This window comes from Micromys minutus (genome assembly GCF_963924665.1).
Source record: "Micromys minutus genome assembly, chromosome: 1".
Taxonomy (NCBI): Eukaryota; Metazoa; Chordata; class Mammalia; order Rodentia; family Muridae; genus Micromys; species Micromys minutus.
Genome location: NC_137969.1, coordinates 181,026,468 through 181,051,482, shown reverse-complemented (window position 1 = coordinate 181,051,482; position 25,015 = coordinate 181,026,468). Strand labels below are relative to the sequence as shown.

General features: G+C 34.3%; 1 protein-coding gene across 2 annotated transcripts in view; it reads right to left on the bottom strand.

Moving 5' to 3' along the window:
• The window catches only part of SNX13 (sorting nexin 13), a 101,583-nt gene that overhangs the window by 28,133 nt on the left and 48,435 nt on the right, over nucleotides 1–25,015 (bottom strand). For both annotated transcript variants that reach the window (XM_080934600.1, XM_080934601.1), the window contains exons 8-17: nucleotides 24,376–24,464; nucleotides 17,824–17,907; nucleotides 14,612–14,750; nucleotides 14,154–14,242; nucleotides 12,160–12,259; nucleotides 9,877–10,070; nucleotides 8,597–8,701; nucleotides 7,907–8,039; nucleotides 4,834–4,871; nucleotides 2,790–2,859 (exon numbers count right to left, since the gene is read on the bottom strand). In XM_080934600.1, coding sequence (XP_080790726.1) covers nucleotides 2,790–2,859; nucleotides 4,834–4,871; nucleotides 7,907–8,039; nucleotides 8,597–8,701; nucleotides 9,877–10,070; nucleotides 12,160–12,259; nucleotides 14,154–14,242; nucleotides 14,612–14,750; nucleotides 17,824–17,907; nucleotides 24,376–24,464 — 1,041 coding nt within the window. The remainder of the gene's footprint in view (nucleotides 1–2,789; nucleotides 2,860–4,833; nucleotides 4,872–7,906; nucleotides 8,040–8,596; nucleotides 8,702–9,876; nucleotides 10,071–12,159; nucleotides 12,260–14,153; nucleotides 14,243–14,611; nucleotides 14,751–17,823; nucleotides 17,908–24,375; nucleotides 24,465–25,015) is intronic.

Here is a 25,015-nt window from a genome sequence, read left to right as displayed (position 1 = left end):
ATGTCAACCTGTCCTTTATGATACTAAGTTATAAGTAAAGAACACAGTTCTGCTTTTTCTAAACCTGATAGCATAAAAGCATAAAAAAAAAAAATGACATCAAAGCCAAGGCAGTGGTCTTCCTGTTTCTACTGCCTCTAGGCATCACTTCTTCACTTCCCAGAACTCATTTTTCCTTATGACCTATTTATAGTGCCCAGACACTGCTTCAGCTATTTTATAACACTGCCATGTGTGGGAGGCATCGTGGTAGTGTAGACTATTATATTAGCCAAAAGTCTAAAAAGATATAATGATAGATTGCAATGATCTGTAATTGTGAAGAAAAGAAAGAAAGAAAGAAAGAAAGAAAGAAAGAAAGAAAGGAAGGAAGGAAGGAAGGAAGGAAGGAAGAAAGAAAGAAAGAAAGAAAGAAAGAAAGAAAGAAAGAAAGAAAGAAAGAAAGAAAGAAAAGAAGAGGAGGAGGAGGAAGAGGAGGAGGAGGAGGAGGAGGAGAAGGAGGAAGAGGAGGAAGAAAAGGATAGGTATTAGAGCTGAATAAATGTTTTTTTGTTTTTCTGTCTTCCAATCATCCACCAAAGCAGTTTCTGTGTACCTTCTTAGTAAATTATTTCAGTAACATAAAAAGTAGATATCTATATTAGCAAATACACATGAACTAATTCTAACTATTCTTGGTAACTTTTATAAAATTTGCACTTCCTACTTAAAATTTGCTTTCCTGTCTCTTATATATATATGACCAGTATTTTTGTTTGGCCAATGATAATTATACTAACGATAACATTAATAACAAAGATACTTTGGCATCACATTCTACACATAAATTCTAGCTGTATTCACCACTAACATTTTACTGTCAACCTTTTCCTATACTCCAGCAGATACAATCATAAACACATTTTCATCAACTTAAAAATTTAGTTTTTCTAAACACTGTTGACACATCGATAAAGAAATGCCTTTGTAAATTTTGATAAAGACGTGTTTGGAAAAGGCAATATAGAAGGCAATTAAGTAGCTCATCATAACTAGTTCCAAATTAATAAGAATGAGGAGAATACCAAAGAATAGAAAAGAGACAGACAATATGTATTAAAGTACTATTAAAAAGAATCATCCAGATGTGTCACAATTGTTAGGGAGAAGACACCCAGGTACATGTACAACAGGAAAAAAAATGAAGTTTGTGTTTTCAAATGCAGATAACACATAACTTGATTTTAAATGAAGACAAGAAGCTACTGTGTGTTATAAATTTTAAGAAGATGGAGACAGAACTGCAATATTTTGTTTTAATACAGCCAATGTTACTCACAGAAGCCATATATACATGATTGTGTAAAGAATTAATTTACCAAATTTAAATCAACTTCATCATGCTAATCACATGTAGTTAGTTAATATTTTTAAGTAAGAGTTTCTTGATGAAAAAAGACACCAGAGGTCATGAGTCAATCTTGGAACAGCAGGGTACTAGATTCTAGTTTATATCTTCACTAACAGAAATGTTAAGGACATGAGATCATGAATCAGTGTCCATTTGAAAAAATAATTTTAGTAAGCACCCATAGACAATGCCTTTAAAGAATAGTATATTGTTGAAAAATAAACAACTGAATAAAACAACTAGATAATCAGAAGAGCCTAAAAAAATATTAACACCAGAGACATAGACATGAATGTCTTCTTTTAGATATATAATTTAATATTCCTAAGAAATAAAAAGACTAATAATCAATAGATGTCCTTAAAATTAGAAGAAAGGCAACCAAAGAATATAAAGACTCTTTCAAATCTTTAAAAAAATTATAAAAGAAAAAAGTAAACAATCATGTCAAAAGTTGATGGGAAAAATAACAAGACCTCTACTTTAACTGACACTGTATTCTCAAGTGACTTCTAAAGGGAGAGTAACAGGTATATTTACTACATTTAAAAGGAGAAGAAACAAGCGACAGATAACTTAGTCTAAAAACCTAGCAGACAAGAGTATAAAATGTATCTCTAGCACCATTGAAAATCACAAAAAAACAAAGCCATTTTTAAAAATGTATACTAGGTGTATACATCAAAATCTCTTTCCACTATCTAAAATGCAACCTAAATGAAATTTAATTGATGCATGTAGCTCTATAATTCAGCATGTAGGTATAGCAAAAACACTTCTACACTCTGGGAACAGTGGAAGACCACGGAAGAAACTATAATTTCTAATACACATTAATAGCATGATTAGGATATTATTTTATGTATTTATTTTTAATTATCTACCTACTACCTACCTACCTATTTATCTATCTATCTATTTATCTATCATCTATCGAATCTCTGCCTAGTACAGAGTCCTAGGTTACTCAATCCTTTAAAATATAGGTGAAATTATGTAAGGAATGTGTCCAATTTCACCTACCCTTGGTATCTATTCCAACTCTTGAGCACATGAAAGCAAACACAGATTAGGGATCTCCATAAAAAAAGAAATGGGAATTAAGAAACTATCAGCAACATTCAAGAACAAAGAGGAAAAGATTTACTGGAAATAATAAAATGCTTGTAAAATAAGCATTTTCAAATGTTAACAGGAGCAACCTTAGAAAAGAAAATATCCAAATATACAAGCGACCAAACATTACAGGACTTAATGAAAATGTGCTTCAATAAAAAACAATAGAAAATATGATTATTTTTTAAAAACATAACTGAATGTAGTAATAATGAACATAAAAATAACAGGGATATTACAACAACCCATATTTAAAAGTAGTGGTCTCTACAAAGTCTCTTACCAGTGTCTGAAATGTAGGCATGAAGTTGTACAGAATCATCAGAAGTCACACTTGAAAGGTCATCTAAAGACTATAAAGAAAAATGAGGGAACAAATTAACAGGAAAAGTATTCAGAATTGTAAAGCACATGTCCACCATTCATACCAGCTCACTATCTTTTACAGTATGTGCTCCACCCCCTCCCCTTCATGGTGGTCTCTCATTTACACTGCGGGAGCTAGATAAGGAAACTAGATCCTGTGCCCTTACACAGATATTAAATACTTTAGATGCACATATCTCATGAGCTTGTCTCAGACCCCTAATGAACTGCAAGTTATTACTAAGTGTAATGTAATGAGTTAAATAAAATCATCCATTCAACACAAAGCCATTTTATACAGCAAATACATTCCACAAAATAAATAAATAAAAACTGAAACAAGTATTTACTGAAAAATAATGTTGAAGAAAACAAAAGATAATACCATGAAGGTGATCTTTAGCACTTGTCTGGTCATGTTTCCTAACAGAATCAGATAATGAAGTCTAGCCCAGGGGACACCTTAACAGATGTCAGCCATCACAACCACTCTTTCTTACATTTCTGTCTCCAAGATAAAATGGCATTACTAACATTTTCACATACTTCACTGACTTCCAATATGATTTTTGATCTAGAGATTTCTGGATCTCTCTTACATTTATTTCATGTGGTTATTTCCAAATAAGGAACCATACAGTTGCCAGAACAACTATAAGGTTGTTCTAAACACAGTACAACTCACAACAAACCTCTGAGCTTCTTAGAGGAAATTCAGAAGGAAGGGAAAGAAAGGGAAGTAGGAATTCTGAAAAACCATTTTTAACCTCTCTGCCTTCTGTATCTTCCCAACCCAGCATAAATATGGACTGAATGTTTCACAAAACATCGTATTTCTTCCAAACGGTATTTTAGGAAATAAGTTAATCCAATAACAAGTGTTGCATATGTATAAGAGAAATAATATGTTCATTACTGACCATAACATCAAACATTACCAGGGGAGTTTATAGGCTAAATAGCTATCATTCTTAATAATAAGATATAATTGCTATAAAATTCTGACTAAGAACATTTTGTTTTGATGCACATTTAAATACATGTATGGTAGTTTGAATGAGAATGACCCTCATGGATATATTTGCATGTTTAGTTCCCAGTTGGAAAGCTGTTTGCAAAGAAACAGAGTGTGTCTCTGGGGTAGGCTTCAAAGTTTCCAAAGCTCACAGTGGTCTCTTTGTTTTCACATCAAGGCTTAGCTCCCAGTTACTTGTCCAGCGCCATGTCTGCCTGTCTGATGCCCCACTTTCCCTCCATAATGATAATAGACTAAGCCTCTGAAGCTAGAACCAAGCCCTCAAACGTTTTTTCTAAGAGTAGAATTGACCATGCCTCTTCACAGCAACACATCAATAGCTAAGTTGAAAGCTATCCAAACAACTTAATACTTCTTTTGAAAGTAAGAGAAGAGGTTTAAAACATAAAGTTAATAAATATATGAACGTAGGATTTGAAAATGATGAAATTTAATAGCTTTTTTTTTCTTTGAGAGAGATAGTCTTACTATCTAGCCCTAGCTGGCAGGAAACTCACTATGGATATCAGGATGGCCTTGAGTTCACACAGATGCACTGCCTCTGCCTCTGAAGTGCTAGGGTAAAGAAATCAATTCCTTTATAAAATGTAACTGTAGCTATGCAGTTGTGATCTATTCACATTTATTTAAAATGAAAATTCAAAGTCACATATGCCTTATAAAGTTTGTACTTTTTAATATATTTTTATTTTATTTTATTTTTACACTCAAGATTTTACTCCTTTCCCGGTCCACCCTCCAGTTTCCACCACGAGGACATCCCCACCCTACCTACCTAAATTTGTATTTTTTTAAAAGCCATAACAGTGTCTTTATTCTAAGGAGTAAATTGAGGCTTCTAATATCATTTATTTACATATATCAAAAACCTATCGGATTACTTTCAAGTTACTTTACTAACTAAAGTGCAAATAAAAGTACTTACCAAATTTATGCTTCCTGTAGGAGACCCATTAAAAGATTCTATAAAAGAAAACTATAACTTAATACACAGAAACAAAAACAAAACCTAACAAAAATGTACAAAGCTGTTGTCTAATGTATAGTTTAAGCGTCAACATCACAGGTCATATACAGTCAGAACAAGATAAACCTGTTTTTCACTTATAAATATATAACCTCTTAAATCGTCAAGCCATTTAAGTAAAGATATACATATACCTGACAGGTGAAAAGAAAGAAGTACCAAGTAACTGTTAGTAATCATTTTTACACTTCTCATATATCACATGATACTGTTTAATGCAATGCAAGAACATGGCAAGAACTCAGAGGAGAAAACTATTAGGTGACTGCAGAGACTGAGAAATTATACAGATAGCATCTGTCTTCAGTGTGAGACGCAAACACACTAGTTTTACAGTATCAGACAGCCCACTGTCCCACAGACTAGGCATAACCACACTGAGGTCTAGATTCTGGCTTTTATTATTTGTATGCATTGTTGTTTGATTAATCAATAATGATGAGAAAACAGTTTTGTCTTTTGTTTTTCAATAAATATTAGCAAAGAAGCTTGGCCTGAAGATGGGTGCTTACAAAGAGACAGAAACAGTCAGACATAGAAAAGAAGAAAAACAAGTACAAGAGGCCCTGAGACTCATTGCTTTGTAAGCTGACTTAAAACAAAACAACAACAACAACAAAAACACATGAATAAACACTAGCAAAGAAGTCAATTAAAAAAAACAAGCAGGAATCTGTTCTTCTTTCCCCTGGGATCCTATTACATATACAAGCTAACTTTCAATTAAGGTTTCTCTGCTAAAAACCTATGCTAAACCATTATTCACATACAGTTTAAAGTTACTGTACCTTTTCCAGATCTTAATAAATTTGTAAATTTAATTTGTTAAATGAATCTTCAAAAAGACTGAATTACTGGTAAAATTCTGAAAGGGGTAGCTGGTACAGCCTTCTACTCTCAATGACGTGCTATACAAAGAACACGCTTTAGTTCCCCAAATCCTGACCCCAAAAAACCTACAGAAAATTGCAACTAAAAATACTCTTTGGTTTATAAATAGGTAATTCTTAAAGTAAATAAATATGCTGACTGTCCTTCTTATAGAATGAAATGTTTCCTGCCCATTCTCTGATCTGTCAACCTCTTAAATCTTGCCAGCAAAGAAAAGCTTCAAAAATAAGTAGTAGAATAGAAAGAACTAAGCAGAAAGAAGACAACTTGAGATGTCAGACATGTGGCCTAAAATCTAAATATAAATCCAATAAAGCTGACAGCCATTTAAAATTATTTATATCACACTATTTCTCTAATATAATTTGGCTTTCACAATGGAATTATTTTCTATGTGTAAAATGTATAGAAAGCTATCAGTTGATATAGTAAAGTGTTAGAAAGCAATAAAACATACTAAAATGTGGACAACTAGATGTCTTAGCAGATTAAGGGTGATGGCTCCAAGTTGAAAGGAGAGAACTGATCTGCCAAGTAGAGCACTGACCTTAACATGTGCCTCTCTCACAAACAAGCACACATATTCTCGCTTGAGTGTATGTGTGTGCGCACGCACACACGCGTGCACACACACACACACACAGTATAATTACAATCTACAGTGATTCAATGTGAAGTTGTTCTCAGTAACTGACAGATGAGAGAAGCTCATACACTTTCGAACAAAGCCAATACAAAACATCTTAACCTAATTTATGTTGGTTTATTTTTTCTAATTTATGTTTTAAAGTATAAGGATTGGACTTAAAGGTTAGAAAAGTGAACTGAAACAGTAAGCCAACCCTATTCACACAGAATACACAGGTACTATCAACATCTTAAATCACATAGCACTTAGGTTACTTGACCATGACTGGTTTATCTTGTTCCATTCTGGATTACACAACATATCCACTTCAAAATTAACAAAAAATTCCAAATGTCTGAAATTAATACAAACAAATACTTTACAATAGTTACTTTAGTGTGGTAAGTTGACAGATGCTTTTGCAAACTTCATAAAACACCTAACATTTTCCAGCAGTGGTAGAAATACAGGTAAACTGTACAGTTTTACTATACCCCTACATGGCAAAACAAATTACACATCAAAAATATACTACTTCCTTAACTACCCAATCATAAGTAAAGGCTTGAGTACTACTGTATCTATTTCCAAATGATCTCCTCCAAAAAGCTTATGGATAAATCAATAAATAAATGGTCATATTCAAAAGACTTTCTTACAGTAATTAGTTCGTCTAAAATTTCCAACTTCCTTTATCTTTATACTGCTTTCTTATTTAGAACATAGCTATTGGTCCTTAGCACATCTCTGAACTTAATCACAATAAAATGACACCCGGATGTAGGAATTTGTGTCTCGAGACCTCCTGCTCCACCAGAATACATTATTTTCCACTTACATAACTTTATGGACGTGCTTTAACTATAAAGCATTTTAGCACACAGAATTTTCATGGTATGATGATGGAGTATCACTCCAGATTGACGAGTGACAGATATGAGGCTTGCAGCAAGTAAGCTGCTCCACAGGAATGGATGAGGGAAGGAGGGCGATGTCTAAATGTCCTGACTTCAAAGCATTTCAGTAGAACATGTCACACAAGTTCATTCTCAGTATCATATTTGAAAAACAAAGACAAACTAGAAACAAATGACCAGGGGCTTATAAAAGCCTCACCCATGAATGTGATGCAGTTAGAGAGAAGCTACTCTAACCCTGTCCATGGCTCTCTAGCACGGCACACTCTCGGGGCACTGCTTGGCTCCTCACTTACCTCTCTGTCACTCTACCTGTTACACAGGAGGGTCACTGCATGACTACTTATTAGCAGAAGGGAAATCATCATAAAAATACTTTGGCTGACCTATATTAAGAAAACATTCTTACTCTGACATTCATTTATACACTTTAAATATAAGTAACAATTTATATTTAGATTTTAAATATATCCATCTTCCATCGTGTTCCAAAGGTCATTGGTTTGGTAGTCAGAATGTACACTTTCTCCCTTACCTCCATCCCCATCATCTGATCCTCTGAAACTAGGGTCTTTTAACATGTCAAGCTCGGCTAGCATTCGCACATAGAGCGCATTCTGCCGAAAGGAAGGGTAAAATCTTTCATCTCGTAGCATCAATTCATATACCTGTTAAAATAATTTAGGTATTCAAAAGTTAATGCACATTAATTAATGCTTTTACTACATAAAGTATCGCGAAAGCTTCACTGATTTTTTCCAAGATGCATCTTTATTTTAAAAGTGTCAACAATAATCAGTATAACAACTAATGATATGACAGTCTGCACCTTTCAGTGATGAAAAGGGTCCTATGTATATATAAGGTACGTGAAATTATGCCATTTTTATGCTCTAGGAAGAAGTATTTTCTAAGAAACAAATATATTTTTGAAGACATATCAAGATAAGGTTTTCAGGCATACATACACACACATACACACACACACACACACACACACACACACACACACACATACATCTAATTACTGAATTCTAAGACTACTATCTGGCTCTTACTTCAGACTCAAACAAAGCAACTCAAAATAAAGACTTTTCTTGTTGGCCAGTCAAGGAAATAAAAAGTCATTTACATTCTAGTAATTAAGTTATCACTACTCTACCATCATTTTAGTAACTAGCCTGTATGCAAACAGAAATATTTTTCAGAAACCAACTGTTAGTACCTTTCTTTGAATGTCATCAAAAATTTCTGGAGTGGGATCTTCATGATTCAAAGTATCAGCTAATTTTGCTACTAAATAGTCATCAACAACAACTCTTGGAGATGCCTAAAAGAGAAAATAATAATGTTCTCTGTAATTTCTAACAAAAAGTAAGCACTAATAGGAGTCAATAACAGAAACATGTCATTAAAATAACCAGTAGATCAGAACCATTGGTTTCTAAATGGCCACTTCAATGTTTAAGAAAGACAGCTATTGTGTTTTGTCCATTCTGTACAATGCAAGAGACTGACAATTTTTTTAAAGAGTTATTCACTTTAAATGTCTACATATTCTTTTGTTTTGCGTATCACAGGTATTCCTGGTGCCCACAGAATTAAGAGGGTGCTGTATCCCTTGAAACTGGTCTCACAGGCAGTTGTGGGCTACCCTGTAGGTGCTGTGAATAGATCTAAGTTCCCTGAAAAAGCAGCCAGTGGACAGAGTCTAAGCCATCTCTCCAGCCCTGGCAGTCACTATTGAGCAAATTTTCTCTCACTAGGCCTCACTCCCCAGTTGGAAAAATTGGAGACAGTTCTACATAAGGTTATTCAGGATCCCTATTAAGGATTAATAAGGATTTACTTAAATCATACTGGTAGAATTTGGCACAGAAGATACACTGTCATCAGGAGATAATAAGTCTAGCAATGACTAGTTAAGAATGTAAGTAATATATGACTCACTTATTAGACACCAGGTAACCCTTATGAATGACTTCCATTACTTAAAATTTGTTTTAGTAACCAATGTGTACCAAGTTCCTATGTGATATGGAAACAAAGTAAATCTGAAAAACAAATCTATTACTAGAACTTTCATTTCAAAACGTGCTACAAACGCAGATATAAAATCTTGTCATTCTTTTTGCATGCCATTGGACTGGACTGAAGGCCTGTGCAAGCTAGCCTGGTGCTGTGCGCTGACCCATCCACAGCTCTCTTCTGCTCGCTTTCACATCTGTCTCCTCATCTCCACCCATCATGTCCTTGAATCTAACCAGACTACCAGTCTTGACTCAGTCACTTAGTATTTCCAGGAACTTGGACATACTTATTTGATTTTATAAACATTGGAGTCCTCTCTTGAGCAAAGAGAATAAAAATACACAGAAAGATTTTCCTCAGGAATAAGCAAAGCAAGGTGAATGAAGCCATCATGCCCAGTACAGTAAGTATCACACAAATGATTATGAATGATACTGCCAAAGATAGAAAATGGTGGCCATCACGAACCCTTACCTTTTCAGATAAATACTGTTCATAAATTCCAACAGCTGCTGCTCTTAAAAGACCTTTGGTTTGGTTCGTTTGCTGTTTGCCATCTCTCTGACGACTTGATAAAACCTCTAGCTGCTGCTGGGCTGTAACCCGGTACCCTTCCACCGTCATCCAGAAGAAGAGATGAGCTTGGCCTCCAGTTTGCTGCATATAATCTACCACACAGAGGCCATGGGCAAGACAGTTACCAATATCATACTTTTAGGATCATATTACTGCATGACAAATAAGGGTACAATTTCAAATATCCAGAGCTCAACATTTCACATACTGAAGTGGACCAGAACAAAAACCCATGTGTCTTCAAGGTTACACAAAGAACTACAGGCAACTAAGAAAAGCTGAGCGTGGGAGACATATTCTTTCTCAAGGAAGAGCACATCACCTGGTCATCCAATACCAAATGGTCAGCCCTGAAAACACCCACAAGTGACATTATACAGACAGATCAGGCCACATTGTATATTAAGGAATATATACGTATATACATAGATGTATGTAACAAAGTTTAAAGAAAACGAAGGTCGCTGATTTGAAGAGCAAAGTGGAGTACATTACAAGGTGGAAAAGGAGGAAAATTATAGAATTACATTAATCTCGAAAAATAAAAAAAACAAGTAAAAGTAGAAGGTTTAGTAAGTCTCTAATGTCAAAAGGTAATGTTAAAATGTAATTGTAAATTTGTTACACTAAATAACAATTACATAGTACACAGAAAAATGCTTTTTCTGTTTGTTTTTGAGAGAAAAAAAGCCTCAGTAGCAGTCCAGGCTCCCTTTCAACTTAAGATCTTTCTACTTAATACTCATGGGTATAGGCATGAATTCCTATGCTCAACTTAAAGCTTTTTCGTATCATGTCTTGAGGATAAAATTTATAGTAAACATGCTTCATGAGACTTTACATTTCTAACTACTTTGTCAACATTCAATATATAATCTGAATAGAAATTAGAAATAACATGACTTTTTCTAGATATATTAAAACTAAGATTAGCAATGTATGAAACCACATATATTTTGGTCAAACAAAAGATGACTCAAGGATTTTTACTAGAAATGTCTATCATATAAAAATAATTTTAATGTGGTATTAAAAATAATAAACAAGTACTATAAAATCAGCAAAAAAGCAAAGTCTCTCATTCACAAGTAAATATATTTTTACATATATGTGTTCCCAATAAAGTAATATTTTTGTATGCTTGTTTAGACACCGGAACACATGGAGCTCAGGCTGGCCATGGAACTGCTAAATAGGTGACAACCTTGTTCTTCTAATCCTTCTGCTTCCATTTATCAAGTGCTGGATTAAAAAAAAAATCTTTCTCAATAAATTTTTAAGCATACTAGAATAGTCTATGATTTATGATAAAATAGTATGCCAAGTGTTCATTAGGTATGAAAAGTATTTTTTATTTCCAAAAAAATCTACATCCATAATTTTTAAAGAAAAAAAAAAGTGAGTTCCAATTGGAATGTAAAATAATCATCCAAAATTCACCAATACTTTAAATTAAATTATTAACAACATGCAAGATAGCAGAACAGGAAGCCAACTCCATGATGAAATGCTGGCAGGGCCTGAGGGAACCCTAAAGAAAGCCTGAGTAAAGACCTGGGAGAGTAAACTAGCTAAAATGTAAAACAGGACAGTCACTAAAAAAAAAAAATTATGCTGGGTCTTCAAGAAATTAGTACCAAAACTTAATATGACTCACTAATTCCACTTACTGGTATATACCTAATAAAACTGAAAGACGTATCTTAAAAAGCTACTTACACATCTATACACACTGCAAACTAACTTACACTAACTAAACTACAGAGTTAACCAAAGAGCCCTGTGAAGAAATGGGGACATGAAAAGGTTACCACTGGGGACAGAAAAGGTATGTATATATGCACAGGCACACGTGTTTATGTATGTATGTATGTATGTATGTGACAGTCTTTGAAAGGAGAAAAAATTATGACATATGCTACAACATAGAATAATCCTGAGGATATGCTGAGGAATAAGCCAATCACTTTCATAAGTAGGAAGTCTGCCTTATAACAGAAGAAACAGGTTAGACAGAAAGACGTGGGATGCTTGCACCTCAAGAATGTATTTAATATCACTGAACTATACACTTAAAACTATTATGTTTTGGAATTTTTGTGATACTTGATGTCTTACCACAATTTTAAAATCTAAAATAACAAGCAAACAATGTGTGTATTATTTAAAAGTTTTACCTACCCATAAAAAATTGTAGTGCAACATTGTCTACAAGAATGCTATCCAAGGGGACTGTACAAAGTTTCCCAAAGTTTGCTGCCAGCTTCACAGTATTTATTTCCTACAAACACAAGTGGATACAAGGACGTCAATCAACAATCATTACAGTAGGATGTTTACATGAATATAAGAAAGTACAACAGTCTATCAAAACATCTCATGTATGATGGCTCCCAATAAAATACTCGGCTCCACAACTCTAAATGCTTATTCATTTTTAAAAATAGTTAGCAAATAATCATTTAAAATATAATAGACATTTTCTCCAATACAAAATATATCATTGTATTTTCATGTATCCTCTATTTCTATGTATTCTATAATAAAACAAACATTACAGGACATAAAAGGAAAAGACTATGTTTGAATGTTTCACGTATCCAAAAATTCATAATGAACCTCATTAACTTTTCGTTTTTATTAAAATTTATCTAAGAGGAAGAAATATATCCAAGAAGCAATGTTGCTTTTTACAGAGCAAAATCTGTTACAATTAAACTATGTATTTCTTTTAGCCTATATAAACAGTAAACTATTTAAAGCAATACAGTAGAATAGCTGCCAACAAAGAGAAGCAGAGAACAAGTTCAAAATTTAAAGAGCATTTAATGCCAAGCACTGCCCTGGATGCATTCCACATATTACTTCATCTAAACTGTACAGCAATCCTGTTGGTTACTACCAACCTGATCTTACACACGAGGAAAACAAACACCACAAAGGTTGGTTACTGTCTTAACCGATAATGAATGTGGGAGGGCCCAGCCCTCTGTGAGCAGAATGATCACTAGACTACTTGAGTCTGTACTGTATAAGAAACTAGCATCACAAGCCAAAGAACGAGTCAGTAAGTAGTATTCTTTCATGGTTTCCACTCCAATTCCTGCCCTGACTTCTCTTAATTATGAATTATGACCTAAAAAAGTGTAAAACAAAATCCTTCCATCTTTAAGTTGTTTTTGATCAGAGTGTCATCCCAGCAAAGAAAGGCAAGCAAAAACACATGTGAATGTGAAGTTGATCATTGACATATTCTTTTCTGTACTTATCTCTTGTCATCTCCAACTGGGCTTCAGATTTTGTTCATACCAACTTACTAAAACACTGTGGACCAGCAGTAGACTAATATATGCTGTTAAGGACAATTTGTACATTAGATGTTGGTAGTTCATATGAAGATGCTATACAGACTACCACATCACTCTCTATATGCTCATAAGCATCCTCCGAAATTAAACTTCTGTGGCTTCTAATAACCATAATCAACATGTGGGTGTTTTGTACTTATTTTTGTCCTGATTCATCAAAGTTTCTGAAACAGCTGTCAAATTCATCTTATCTTCACATACATTTCACTAATTATTGCTTAAAGCAAACCGTATGTTTGACAACTTTATCAAACCCCACCCTATAAAACTAAGACCTCTCTCCAGAGATCATCAAAGCCCAGCAGCACTGCAGAAGGGCAACTTTCAAGCTGTATTATAATCAATCTTCCTGAATGTTTTAGAAAGTGCCAAACTATATCATATAACATTACTGCTTTGGGGCTAAGTATATGCTCAGTTTACAAAGTGCTTGCTGTGCAAGCTAGAAGATTTGAGTTCAAATTCCCAGAACTTATTTAAAAAAGCAAGCCACAAAGGCTTGTTTCTGCATCCCAAGTGCTGGAGGACAAATGATACAGAAAGAAACAGCTTACTATTAAAGCACAGTGACCAGCAACTACAGTTGACAGGTGAGCGAAGGTCCACTGAAAGATCCTATCTCAAAATAAGGTGGAAAACAACCATGGAAGACACTTTTAGTACACGCACAGTGCAAGAATACACATACATGAGCTCCGTTTAAGTCCTGTTGTAAATAGTTCTAGTAATGTTTTATCCAAACTAGGCACTTTAATCAAAATGAAGTATTTGCAACTAGGCATTATTTTACAAGTATTTTATACTTACTTTGCCTGACTGTAACCGCTGTATTCTTGAGTCACATACTTTCTTTACAAATAATAAGCTATTTATTTGATTTTTGATAGTGTTAATATCTGAAGGAGAAAAAACAAACTTATTATAAGCTAAAAATGGTTGAGGTATTTCAGAAATACTTTCAATATATTTGCTGTAATTTAATTCAACAAATAATCACTACAGCAATTGAGTTTCAATTAAAAACAATATAATTGTTTCATGAAATTATTTATTTACTTTAATTTAATTATACCTATTATCTATATGCTAGGGAAAACTGCAATACCACATCACCCTCACATTTAGAAAATAATGTTTTTAGTCTAATAACATATTAATACAGCATGGAATGCTTAATTTGAGCATTAAAAAGATGTTTATGATTCCACTAATGTAACTTAAAAGTTTTATGAAGGCGAGGGTAACCCTTGAAGAGAATCACTTACCATCACCGGCTGTATCTAAAGATCTAAGGTACTGTAGCTCTTCTGATGCCTTATCTCTGACTGCTTCTAACTCTCCGATATTGTCACTCAGTTTAATAATGTTCATAAAGGCCTCATAGTTGCAATTTGAATCTCGGATCTGAAAATAAAGTTTTAAAGAACAGGTAGCAAGGGATTTCTTATAAAAAATTCAATATGAAACCATGGGCACAAGCTATTCGCTACAAAGCAAGTATGTATACCAAAGGGATAAGGCAGTGTGCATGTGCTTACATTAAAATGGGTCACACACTATAAACAAAACAGAAGCCACACATATTATATGCCAAAAAGCACAGAACCATGCTCAGAATGATTGATGACATCAAGGAAATCAAGGTAGCTGAAGCTAAACCAAAAGACCTCAAATCAGAAGATGAGATCAACAGGAACTGAGCAAAAGTTCTTTAGTTTTGGAAGGGGTTGAGTGCTCACTGTGAAACAAACCAAGTTAACTAGGGTTAGACACTCATCTGTATTCTTACTCTGCCTTGTACTCTTGGTATTTACTTATTTATTGTTTTTATATTTCCATTAGTTCCACCTTAAAATAAAACAAAACAAAACACTGTCTTGGTTGTGTAGGGAAAGTTTTCCTGGAACACCTAATATGTGTATGTCTACTCATTCTAGAAAAGGAACCCATGTAAAACCAAAGTCAAACAAAGCAATGAATTATTATTGGGACTGCTAATGGGGATGTGGACAAGGGTTCTCTTACATGGATAAGGGATGATTTAAAAGCAGCTACATAACTGAATAACCCACCACAACATGGGTAAAACTTAGAAAAGCTGCATGTCTTAGTGGTAGGTAGCTCTCCAAGTTCACAAACTGTTGTGGCTTGTGCTAGTATTAGTAAGTCCCAATAATAATTCATTGTTTATTTGATGTAAGTATTACTTTCATACATAAAGCACCAAGGCAGTGTTCTTTTGTTATTGTTTCGTTTTGTTTTAAGGTGAAATGAAATTCTTAGGCAACTGGATGAAACTAGAAGCTATCATCCTGAGTGAGGTAACCCAGTCACAAATGAACACACATGGTATGAACTTACTGATAAGTGGATATTAGCCCAAAAGCGCAGAATACCCAAGGTACAATTCACAGACCATATGAAGCTCAAGAAGAAGAAAGACCAAAGAGTAGATGCTTCAGTCCTTTTTAAAAGGGGTAACAAAATAAGGGAGGAAATATGTAGACAAAGTTTGAAGCAGAGACTAAAGGAAAGGCTATCCAGAGACTGCCCCACCTGGGGATCCATCCCATATACACCCACCAAACCCAGAAAATATTGTGGATGCCATGAAGTGCATGTTCACAGGAGCCTGATATAACTGTCTCCTGAGAAGCTCTGCCAGAGCATGACAACTACAGTAGTTGAACACAGGGTCCTGAATGGAGGAGGTAAAGAAAGAACTGAAGGAGTTGAAGGGATCTGCAACCCCACAAAGCACCCAGAGATTAAACTATGAACCAAAGAGTACACATGGAGGGACCCATGGTACCATCTGCATATGTAGCAGAGGATGGCCTTGTTGGGCATTGATGAGAGGAGAGGCTATTCATTGGGCTTGAGAAGGCTAGATGCCCCAGTGTAGGAGAATGCCTGAGTGGGGAGTGAGGATTGAGTAAGTGGGTGGGTAGGTGGGGAAGCAGTCTTACAGAGGCAGGGGGAGGGGCAATGCGATAGGTTTCAGGAGGTAAAATCAGAAAAGGGGATAACATTTAAAATGTGTAATCTCTAGGATGCACACTGTCAAGACTCCCTCTAGTGGTTTACATGCAAAAATAAACAAACAAACAAAAACAGAGAGAGAGAGAGAGAGAGAGAGAGAGAGAGAGAGAGAGAGAGAGAGAGAGAGAGAGAGAAAGAGAGAGAGAGAGAAGAGAGAAAAATACCAAGAGTACAAGCCAGAGTAAGAATACAGACAGGATGAGTATTCCTTTATGGACTTATAATGAGGGAAGATCTCCCTATCACAAGCACATTCAGGAACTAAAAGAGAGGATTATATTAAACTTAATCACGGCTTTGTTATCACATGGCGAGTAACTGAGCATTTCATATCTACACAACAATCTCTATTTTAATCACTGTGTTGGATAAAACATTCTCAACTAGGCAAAACAACAGAGCTATGAAAAAGTAGCAAAACATCTGTAATTCTCAGCAGAGAGCCAAGGTACTGGAAATTGCAAAGGCTCAGATCCACAAAAACAGACAGTCATGATACTGACGTTTGCTTTTCATTAGAAACAAGGAAAGCATGAAGACCAGATTATTTTTCCAACCAAACACCTTTAAAGTACTAATATGAAGCTGTCAAAATCACTAGAGAAGATGGAAATATTATGGAACCTGATAGCAAACAGTTCCCAATAAGTAAAGGCTCAGTGAGTTTGACACCACTGTGGTCAACAAGCTTAAAACGTTTACAAATTCTACAAGAAAGTTTGCAGAAGAAAAGAAAAAAGAAGAAATTTTAAATTATAAGAAAATGTGGATCATTAAAAATGATACATATAGACTTGTACTCAGAGGTTTTATTTGTCCTTGGGTTTTTTTATTTTAATAAAAGAAACTAGGATTCAAAAAGCCTAATTTGCACCACTGAATAATAGTATATAAAATATATGTGACATGAGCCACAGGACAAGGACTTGAAATGATACTTTTGGCAAGGCTCAAACTGGATATGAAACCCTGTTCTATACTTATGCTGTTGAAGCTGCTCATTCTAAATTTTACAACAACCACTAAAATTGTAATAGTTATAAAACAGGAGGAAGAAATATTAGCTCAAAACCCATCTGACCCACTAAAACCTACTAAAATGAAATTCTAAAAAATAAAGCCAGAGTTTTAAAAGTAAAAGCTTCATACTTTGGGGACAGCAAGACAGGTCCTATACATTGTTAACATGTAGGAGCATTGTTAAAAGTATGTATAGATAACACAGGCAGTAAAAACCATTACCTTAAAACAAGTAGTAGCAACACCATAGTGGTAAGGAAGGTGCTAGAAAATGTACAGACTAATTTAAAAATGTTTTTGTATTTAATTTCTTTAATATACTGTTGCTTAATCACTCTGATTTCCAAATATTATTTTTACAAAAAACCCTATTTTAAACACACAAAGACAAGTCATAATTTTCAAAGAAACTTACCATCCATATGACATATTGATTAATATAATCAGGATCACTGAGTTGATTTATTAATGGAAGAAGAATTCCTCGTGCAAGGATTTCCTAAAATTAAATTTAAAAATACATAGCTCAATTAATTCAGCATCTTCTCAAATCTAAATTTGATTTCCTGAAACAACATTAAGAGCTATAATTCACATGGAACATAGAATCATTGAAGCCTTACAAAAAGGTGAGCTACCACCTTCACGTAAATTAGATAAAATTACCACTATCAACTTAAACACATCTCTACAACAATTAGAGGGGAATTATTTTTTAAAAACAGTTAAGGAACACCTGTAGCATATTAGCAATTATGTGAATTTTTAAAGGACAAAATATTACAAGCATCTACATTATATGTATTTTAAAATGAGAAAGAGAAGATACACATCAATTTGAAATTATGCTTACTTCAAGTAATAAGATGGAACAAGTACTGTATAGTATCAACATTTGATAAATCTGCAAAACTGGAACACAAGTATCTCCTCTATCCAAGTATTTTTACATGTGAGAAAAAAAATACTACAATCTACCCATTTTTGTACAGTCCCAGGCCTTGCTGTTTTTATGTCCTCCCTCTAAGAACCAATGATCCCGAGCCTTCCAGCAGAACTTTTGTTCACTTGCAAGTTTAAAACACAGCTTTGCCTATATTTCCAGTATTTGTCTTTTAGTATTATTCTTATTTTATGTCTTTATTTCCCTGATACAGTAGCGCTTCCCATGTATAAATGCAATTCATCAACTAACCTAGTTATTTAGTCATCTTTAAATATATTTATCCACTCCTCTAAGCTACTTACGTCTAACATGGCCATTTATTTATAAAAATGAAGACATAAGAAATTTAGAACTAATACTACTAACAGATTTTAAAGCAGGGTTTAGTCATAGTTTAATGCCTGTAATATCTGAAATTATCAAAATACATTCTTGAGAATACTCATAATTCTAACAATACAATATTTATGTAACAAAGTAAAAGACTGATTCTCTTACAAAGCCATTTTCTTGTGTGTGTGTGTGTGTGTGACACACACACACACACACACACACACACACACACACACACACACATGCACTCAGAAGTCTTTTTCCTTTAAAGAAATACTATAAATACTGCATGAGCAAACAGTGTCACCAACAACCATTACCCCACAGTGAATTAACTAATACTTTAACAGAGTAATGCAGGCACCAGGAACACCTAGACACTGAGACCGAGATTCTTTACTGCTCTACATTAAAGGAACTGATCCTATCAAAGTGCGCTGTAACTTCTAACTTTTCATTTCTTTGTTTTACTCCTTAGATGGCTTCTCAGGTAACAGAGGTTGGCCTCACACCTTTTATGTAACTGAGGATGACTCTGAATACCTAACCCTCCTGCCTCAGCTTCCTAACTTTGGAATTATAGACATGAGCCACTACACCAAGCTTTCTAATGTCATATATATATGTTTATGTCATATATATATAATGTTTATATATATATAAAATTTAAGATAACCAGTGAATCTGTCTCAGAAAAGTATTCCAGTTTTCTAATTCTCCTCATAAAATGTCTGTCAGGACAAAGGTTTGTCACGGGATTATACTGCATTCCTGTAGTCCCAGGAATGGATAATAACAGCCTCTGGCTTGCAATTTTTAGTGTAAGACCCTCAACCTTTTCATATGTTTTATTACATCATGGCAGGGGGACACATCACCATGTGTGGACAAAGGAAAACTTGCATGGCCTTCTCTTCCATTATGTGGGTTCTGGAAACTGAACTCAGGTCATCAGGTTGGTGCAGATGCCTTTACCCACTGGGCATTCTTGCTGGTCCAAAGACCTCAAATTTCTCAAAGACTGCATCAAATGCAAATAAAAGTTACTGAATCCAAGAATTCTTTAGTGAATAAACCACAGCAATAGAAAGTAGTTAAGTAGTAATTACCTTGGACAATTACTATATTTCTACAATCTATGCATCAATAAGATGCATACTATAGAAAGACCTCTTTATTATAATTACTAATTTTAATTAATTATAAGTCATGATTAACTAAATTATATTTAATTGTTAATTTAAACAAAACGATTCAAGTGAAGTTTGAATTTAAACAAAGAAAACTGATAAAGGGCTATAAGTAAAATGAAAAAAAAAATGACTGGCTGAAATCAGTGCTGTACTAAAGTAGATTTGACTAGAAAGAATGAACTCTGTCCTAGAGCATGTAGAGCAAGACAAATACATTGACTACATTTTTGTGTATTTTTAAACAATAATGTCACTTCACAAAACATATCTTCATTCTTGGCTCTGCAATAACATGTATGCCATAACCACCAAGAGGACTAACTGGGTTTCATTTTTCATCACAAGAGAATCACTGGTTTGGTATGGGCTATATATCACACACTGAGCTAACCACTCGACTCACAACAGTATTACTTGTTTGGTATGGTCTCCGTTCACAGTCCATTATGGAGAAAAGCACCAATTTATAAATACAAAAAACGATTTATCACTTTAAATACAGAAAATACTATGAAGAAAAAGAACTCGGCACTGCCTTCAGTACTGGGAAAAACTGAACATGATCTAGCTAAGAGAGTAACAAAAGTTATTCTGAATGAGAACAGAGAAGCAGGAGACAACTGTCAGTGAGTGAAAAAGAAAATGGTACTTTTAGGGGAAGAAAGTGGCAACTATAATTGACTGGAACAACTTTATCCTCAATACAACTCTTTAGTTACCTGAAGCCTCTTCCAAATTAGACCTCCACCTGTTTTCATTGTTGTAGCCAACATTTCAGGAATAATTCAACCAAAGGTGTTTTTCTAGAATGCCACCACCCTCAATCTCTGACCAAATTTCTCATCCTTACTCTTGCTACCTATCTGATTGTAGCCTACCTCTAGCAAAAATCCTAATGAGAGAACATAATCATTGGCCACTCCTGATCTTTCATCTGTCAGAGTTAGCTTCAGCTATCAACTTGATATAAACGGAAGAGTCAATAAGGAAACTCAAATGAAAACCTATCCAAACCAGATTGGCCTGCAGCCACTTCTGTAGGACATTTCTTAATTGATATAGGCACCATGGTCAGTGCCATCATTACATAAGTCAGTCTGACCTATAAAAATAATGTGAGCTGGCATGTTGGTGAGGATGTGGGGTAAAGGAAACATTACCCCACTACTGGTGGCTCCCCAAGAAGCTGGGAACAGATCTACCTCAAGAGCCAACTATATCACTCTTGGTCATACACCCAAAGGTTCCTACATCCTACGACAAAGACACTAGCTCATCCATGTTTATTGCTGCTCTATTCAAAATAAGCAGACACTGGAACAGACTAGATACCCATCATTAGAAGGATGGATAATAAAAATGTAATGTTCAACCCACTGATCACCCCCTATTCCTTGTAGTTCTATAATGAAGCTTGATTTCCCCCATTTGAACCATTCCTGAATATAATCCCTTTTTGGAACTTTACTACACAAATTAGTTTCCTTTGACACTTTATGTCATAAAGGCTACTGATAAAAATTACATCATACAGAATCCAGGAGGACTCTAGATTTGAAAACCTTGCTTGATGGCTATATTATTTTCACTGGAATTTAAAGGGGGAGAGGGCTAAGTTGGAGAGATGATATAGAATCAAAAATAAGACTTGCATTTTGATGTTGGAGATTTTTTTCTTTTTACCTGCACATGTGACTATCTGTATATGTATATTACATCATGAATGTGGACACTCTCAGCAGCTTAAAGAGGAACTTGCTCTCCTGGAATGGAGTTAGAGGTATTTGAGAGCTGTCTGATTTACATACTGACTATAAATTTGCATTCACACCAGCAGTGGGTACTGAACTTCAGTCCTCTGTAAGAGCAGCTAACCTAGAAATCATCTCTCCAGCCTTAGCACTTTCATTCTGGTTAAAAGTAACTGAGTTAATCAGAGTTATTTCAAATGAGGTCAGCATAATATAGAATTCAGAAGCAAAGTTTGAACAAAAGATACAAAGTCAAAGCTAATCAGAATTTAGACAGTATTTAAAGGTACAGAATGGGTAAGAACAGGACTTAGGTCTGAAAAATTTAAATACTTATAAATTAGGCAGAAGAAATAAAAAATAATGTAGCTTTGAATCAAGTAACAGACATGATGAGAATCAACCACCTTTTGTAAGGATTAGCCCAATAATTGGCTTTTACTCTATCATACTCTTCCCATGAAACCTTTACCACTCATTTTTTATACTTGTCGTCAACATGTCTGTAAAACAAGTGTTTACAAATGTTGGAAATTGTGTGGTACTGACTGAACAACAGCATAGAGGCATAAAAGCAAGGTTGCAAAAAATGCTGTATACTTTGGAGGAGGAAAGACTTAGGAGTTTACAGTTTAGGCCAATGTACTTTTACTTACCCCCCTAACCAGGATATATACTTCTCTTATTATTCATAATCATCAGCTAAAGCCAAAATTTGTATTTACACACAGTTTTAGACAAAAGACTTGAATGAGAAAATATGACTCCTGAGCACTGTTTTCATCTTGGTCATGTTACAAGTAGGAAAAGTCAACTTCATTTTTAAATGTTTATCTAGAAAATTTAACCTATCTAACCTAATTAATATAAAGCTGTAAAGCCAAAGAAAACATTTTAAGTCTCATTCTTGTTAGCCAACTAGTCCTCATGGAATACTCTAAACACCACAAGCTGCTGCCAAGACTATTTGGTTGCTCACCACAAACTGATGGCAAGGTCCACTGCTGAAGATAACAATTATGCCATCAAACATGGAAGAGTTTGTGATAAATAAGCCAGTGTCTAAAGAGAAGCTTCACCCCTAACAATTAGCATTCATGGTACTGGAAGGTAGTCTACTGGTGGAGAAAAGTAATCAGTACCACCATAAACGCTGAGACTTACAATAGTGACCTCCCTGGGAGATGTGCTGGTTCAATAATGACACAAATGTCATAGGTATAATCAATAACTTTCTTACCAGATGAAATACTCACTTCAAGATATTAGATCCCATACCTGACACTGTAAAATGACCAAGAATCTGACAATAGGGTCATGGGTTTAAAGAAAAACCTACTAATGTTCTTCAGCTAAAGGAACATAGCAATAAAGTAACTCTTAATGAAATATGGCTATATTCATAGATTTGTGCTTTATTCAACCCAAACCAGAGAGGATTCTTGTTGCATGGAATGGAATTAGCACAGATACACAAATGGATAAAATGCAGAGATTGTGAGTCTTTGGCACACTCAGTCCTAAAAGGGATATTTTCACCAAACCTCCTCTCAGCGTTAAAGGAGCAAAGGAGACTAAATGGAAGCAAAAGGAGTTTTAAGACCCAAAGGTGATGGATGACTTCAAAGAAACATTATCATCCAGCCACAACAGGACTCATATATGATTTTAAGCACTAAAACAGAAAAGTAGACACAAAATCCCATCTGTAACCAAGAGGCTATCTATAATTGATGCTACTGGCAAGGAGGAAAACCAACTTTCTCCCATGGAGTCTCACTGGGCATATCAACCACACTTCAGGGAAGGTCCCATGCCCAGGAGTAGTTGCACAACAGGAAACAAACCCACTGATATTTGTGGACTTCATGTTTTGTTTTGTCTTACTGTGATTCTATTTGTTGTGAGATTTTTCTGTGTTTCTTGATTTCTGTTTTGTTTTTGAGAGAGACACAAAAAAGGAAAATGAAGTAGGTGGGTAGGGAGATCTCAGGGAAGAAACATGATAAAAAATATATTGTATGAGTAGTTTTTCAATTATACAAAGGTCTATGCATTATAACCAAAGATTAAAGAAAGCATCTAACTGAAACACAATTCTCAAAAGTATTGGCCAATGACCTTGGAAGTATTCAGAAAAGGTCCCCAAGGTCATTTCTCCTATTCAAATACTAACCAAAGTCAAACCTGCTTAGTTTATGAGATCAGACAAGATTTGTGAGCTCAGGGTAATGTAGCCATAGATAAATGCTTTTCTCAAAAAATGGACTTGGTAAAATCCATTTTCATAATGACACTTTATTTACTTTTTATTCTCAGCCTCTAACAAGCATATAGTAAGACTTTAAAAGAAATAAGATGACATGTCAGTGATCTATCAGCTAATGAAGTATATACTTACATACTCATGGTTTAAAATTTCATTTTTGTATTTTATTATATATATATATATATATATATATACACACACACACACATATATATATATATATATATATACACACTATACTATATATGTGTATGTATATATATCAGGAGCTTTTAAAAATATGATTCTTCATCTATACTATATGTGTATGTCTGTGTGTGTATATATATATATAGTATAGATAAAGTATTATATTTTAAAAAGCTTCTTGATGCTTCAATAATTATAAAGTTTAACTGAGTCTTGCAGCCAAAGATTTTGAGAACTATTGCTTTAAGTTCTTTTATGTCATTATTTGGTATGAATTTAGGCTTACCCTGACAAAGTATCGCATGATCTTGCTCTGGAAATCTCCAGGAGGTAGCAATAAATATAATAAAACCTCACACAAATCTCTTAGGAATCCTAAAAACAGAAAAAGTAGCTATAATAACATTAGAAAATCTAAGAGTTTCTATCTATTCTTAATATAAAAAACATTTTATTTTAAGGTGGTTCATATTTATAACAGCTTCCTACTTTGCTACTTACATATGTCCACTAAATCGTCTTCTCTGTTCTCCAAATATGACTTCATTAGTCAAAGTCATAATTAATCATGAAGAATTTTAATGACAGAAATGATTTTCTCTAAGACCGTTTTAAGTACACAATGTATTCTTATTTCTATTATGTATTAATTATCCTTGCATACTTGGAAGTTATTTGTGCATGTAATGATAACCTAATAATTATTTCAGAAAAACAGCACTTCTGCCATTTCAGCATGTAAAAACAATGTAGCCATAAGCTCTTCTAGTATACTGGTTTAAGAAAACTCACCTCATATTTATACTTCATGCCACTTAACTATTTCACACAATGTTTATGAACTAGCAGTGAAAACTGAACTTAATAACACGTATAAACAGAAAAAAAAGACAAAACAGGAAAGAAAATAATAGTAAAGGCAAGAA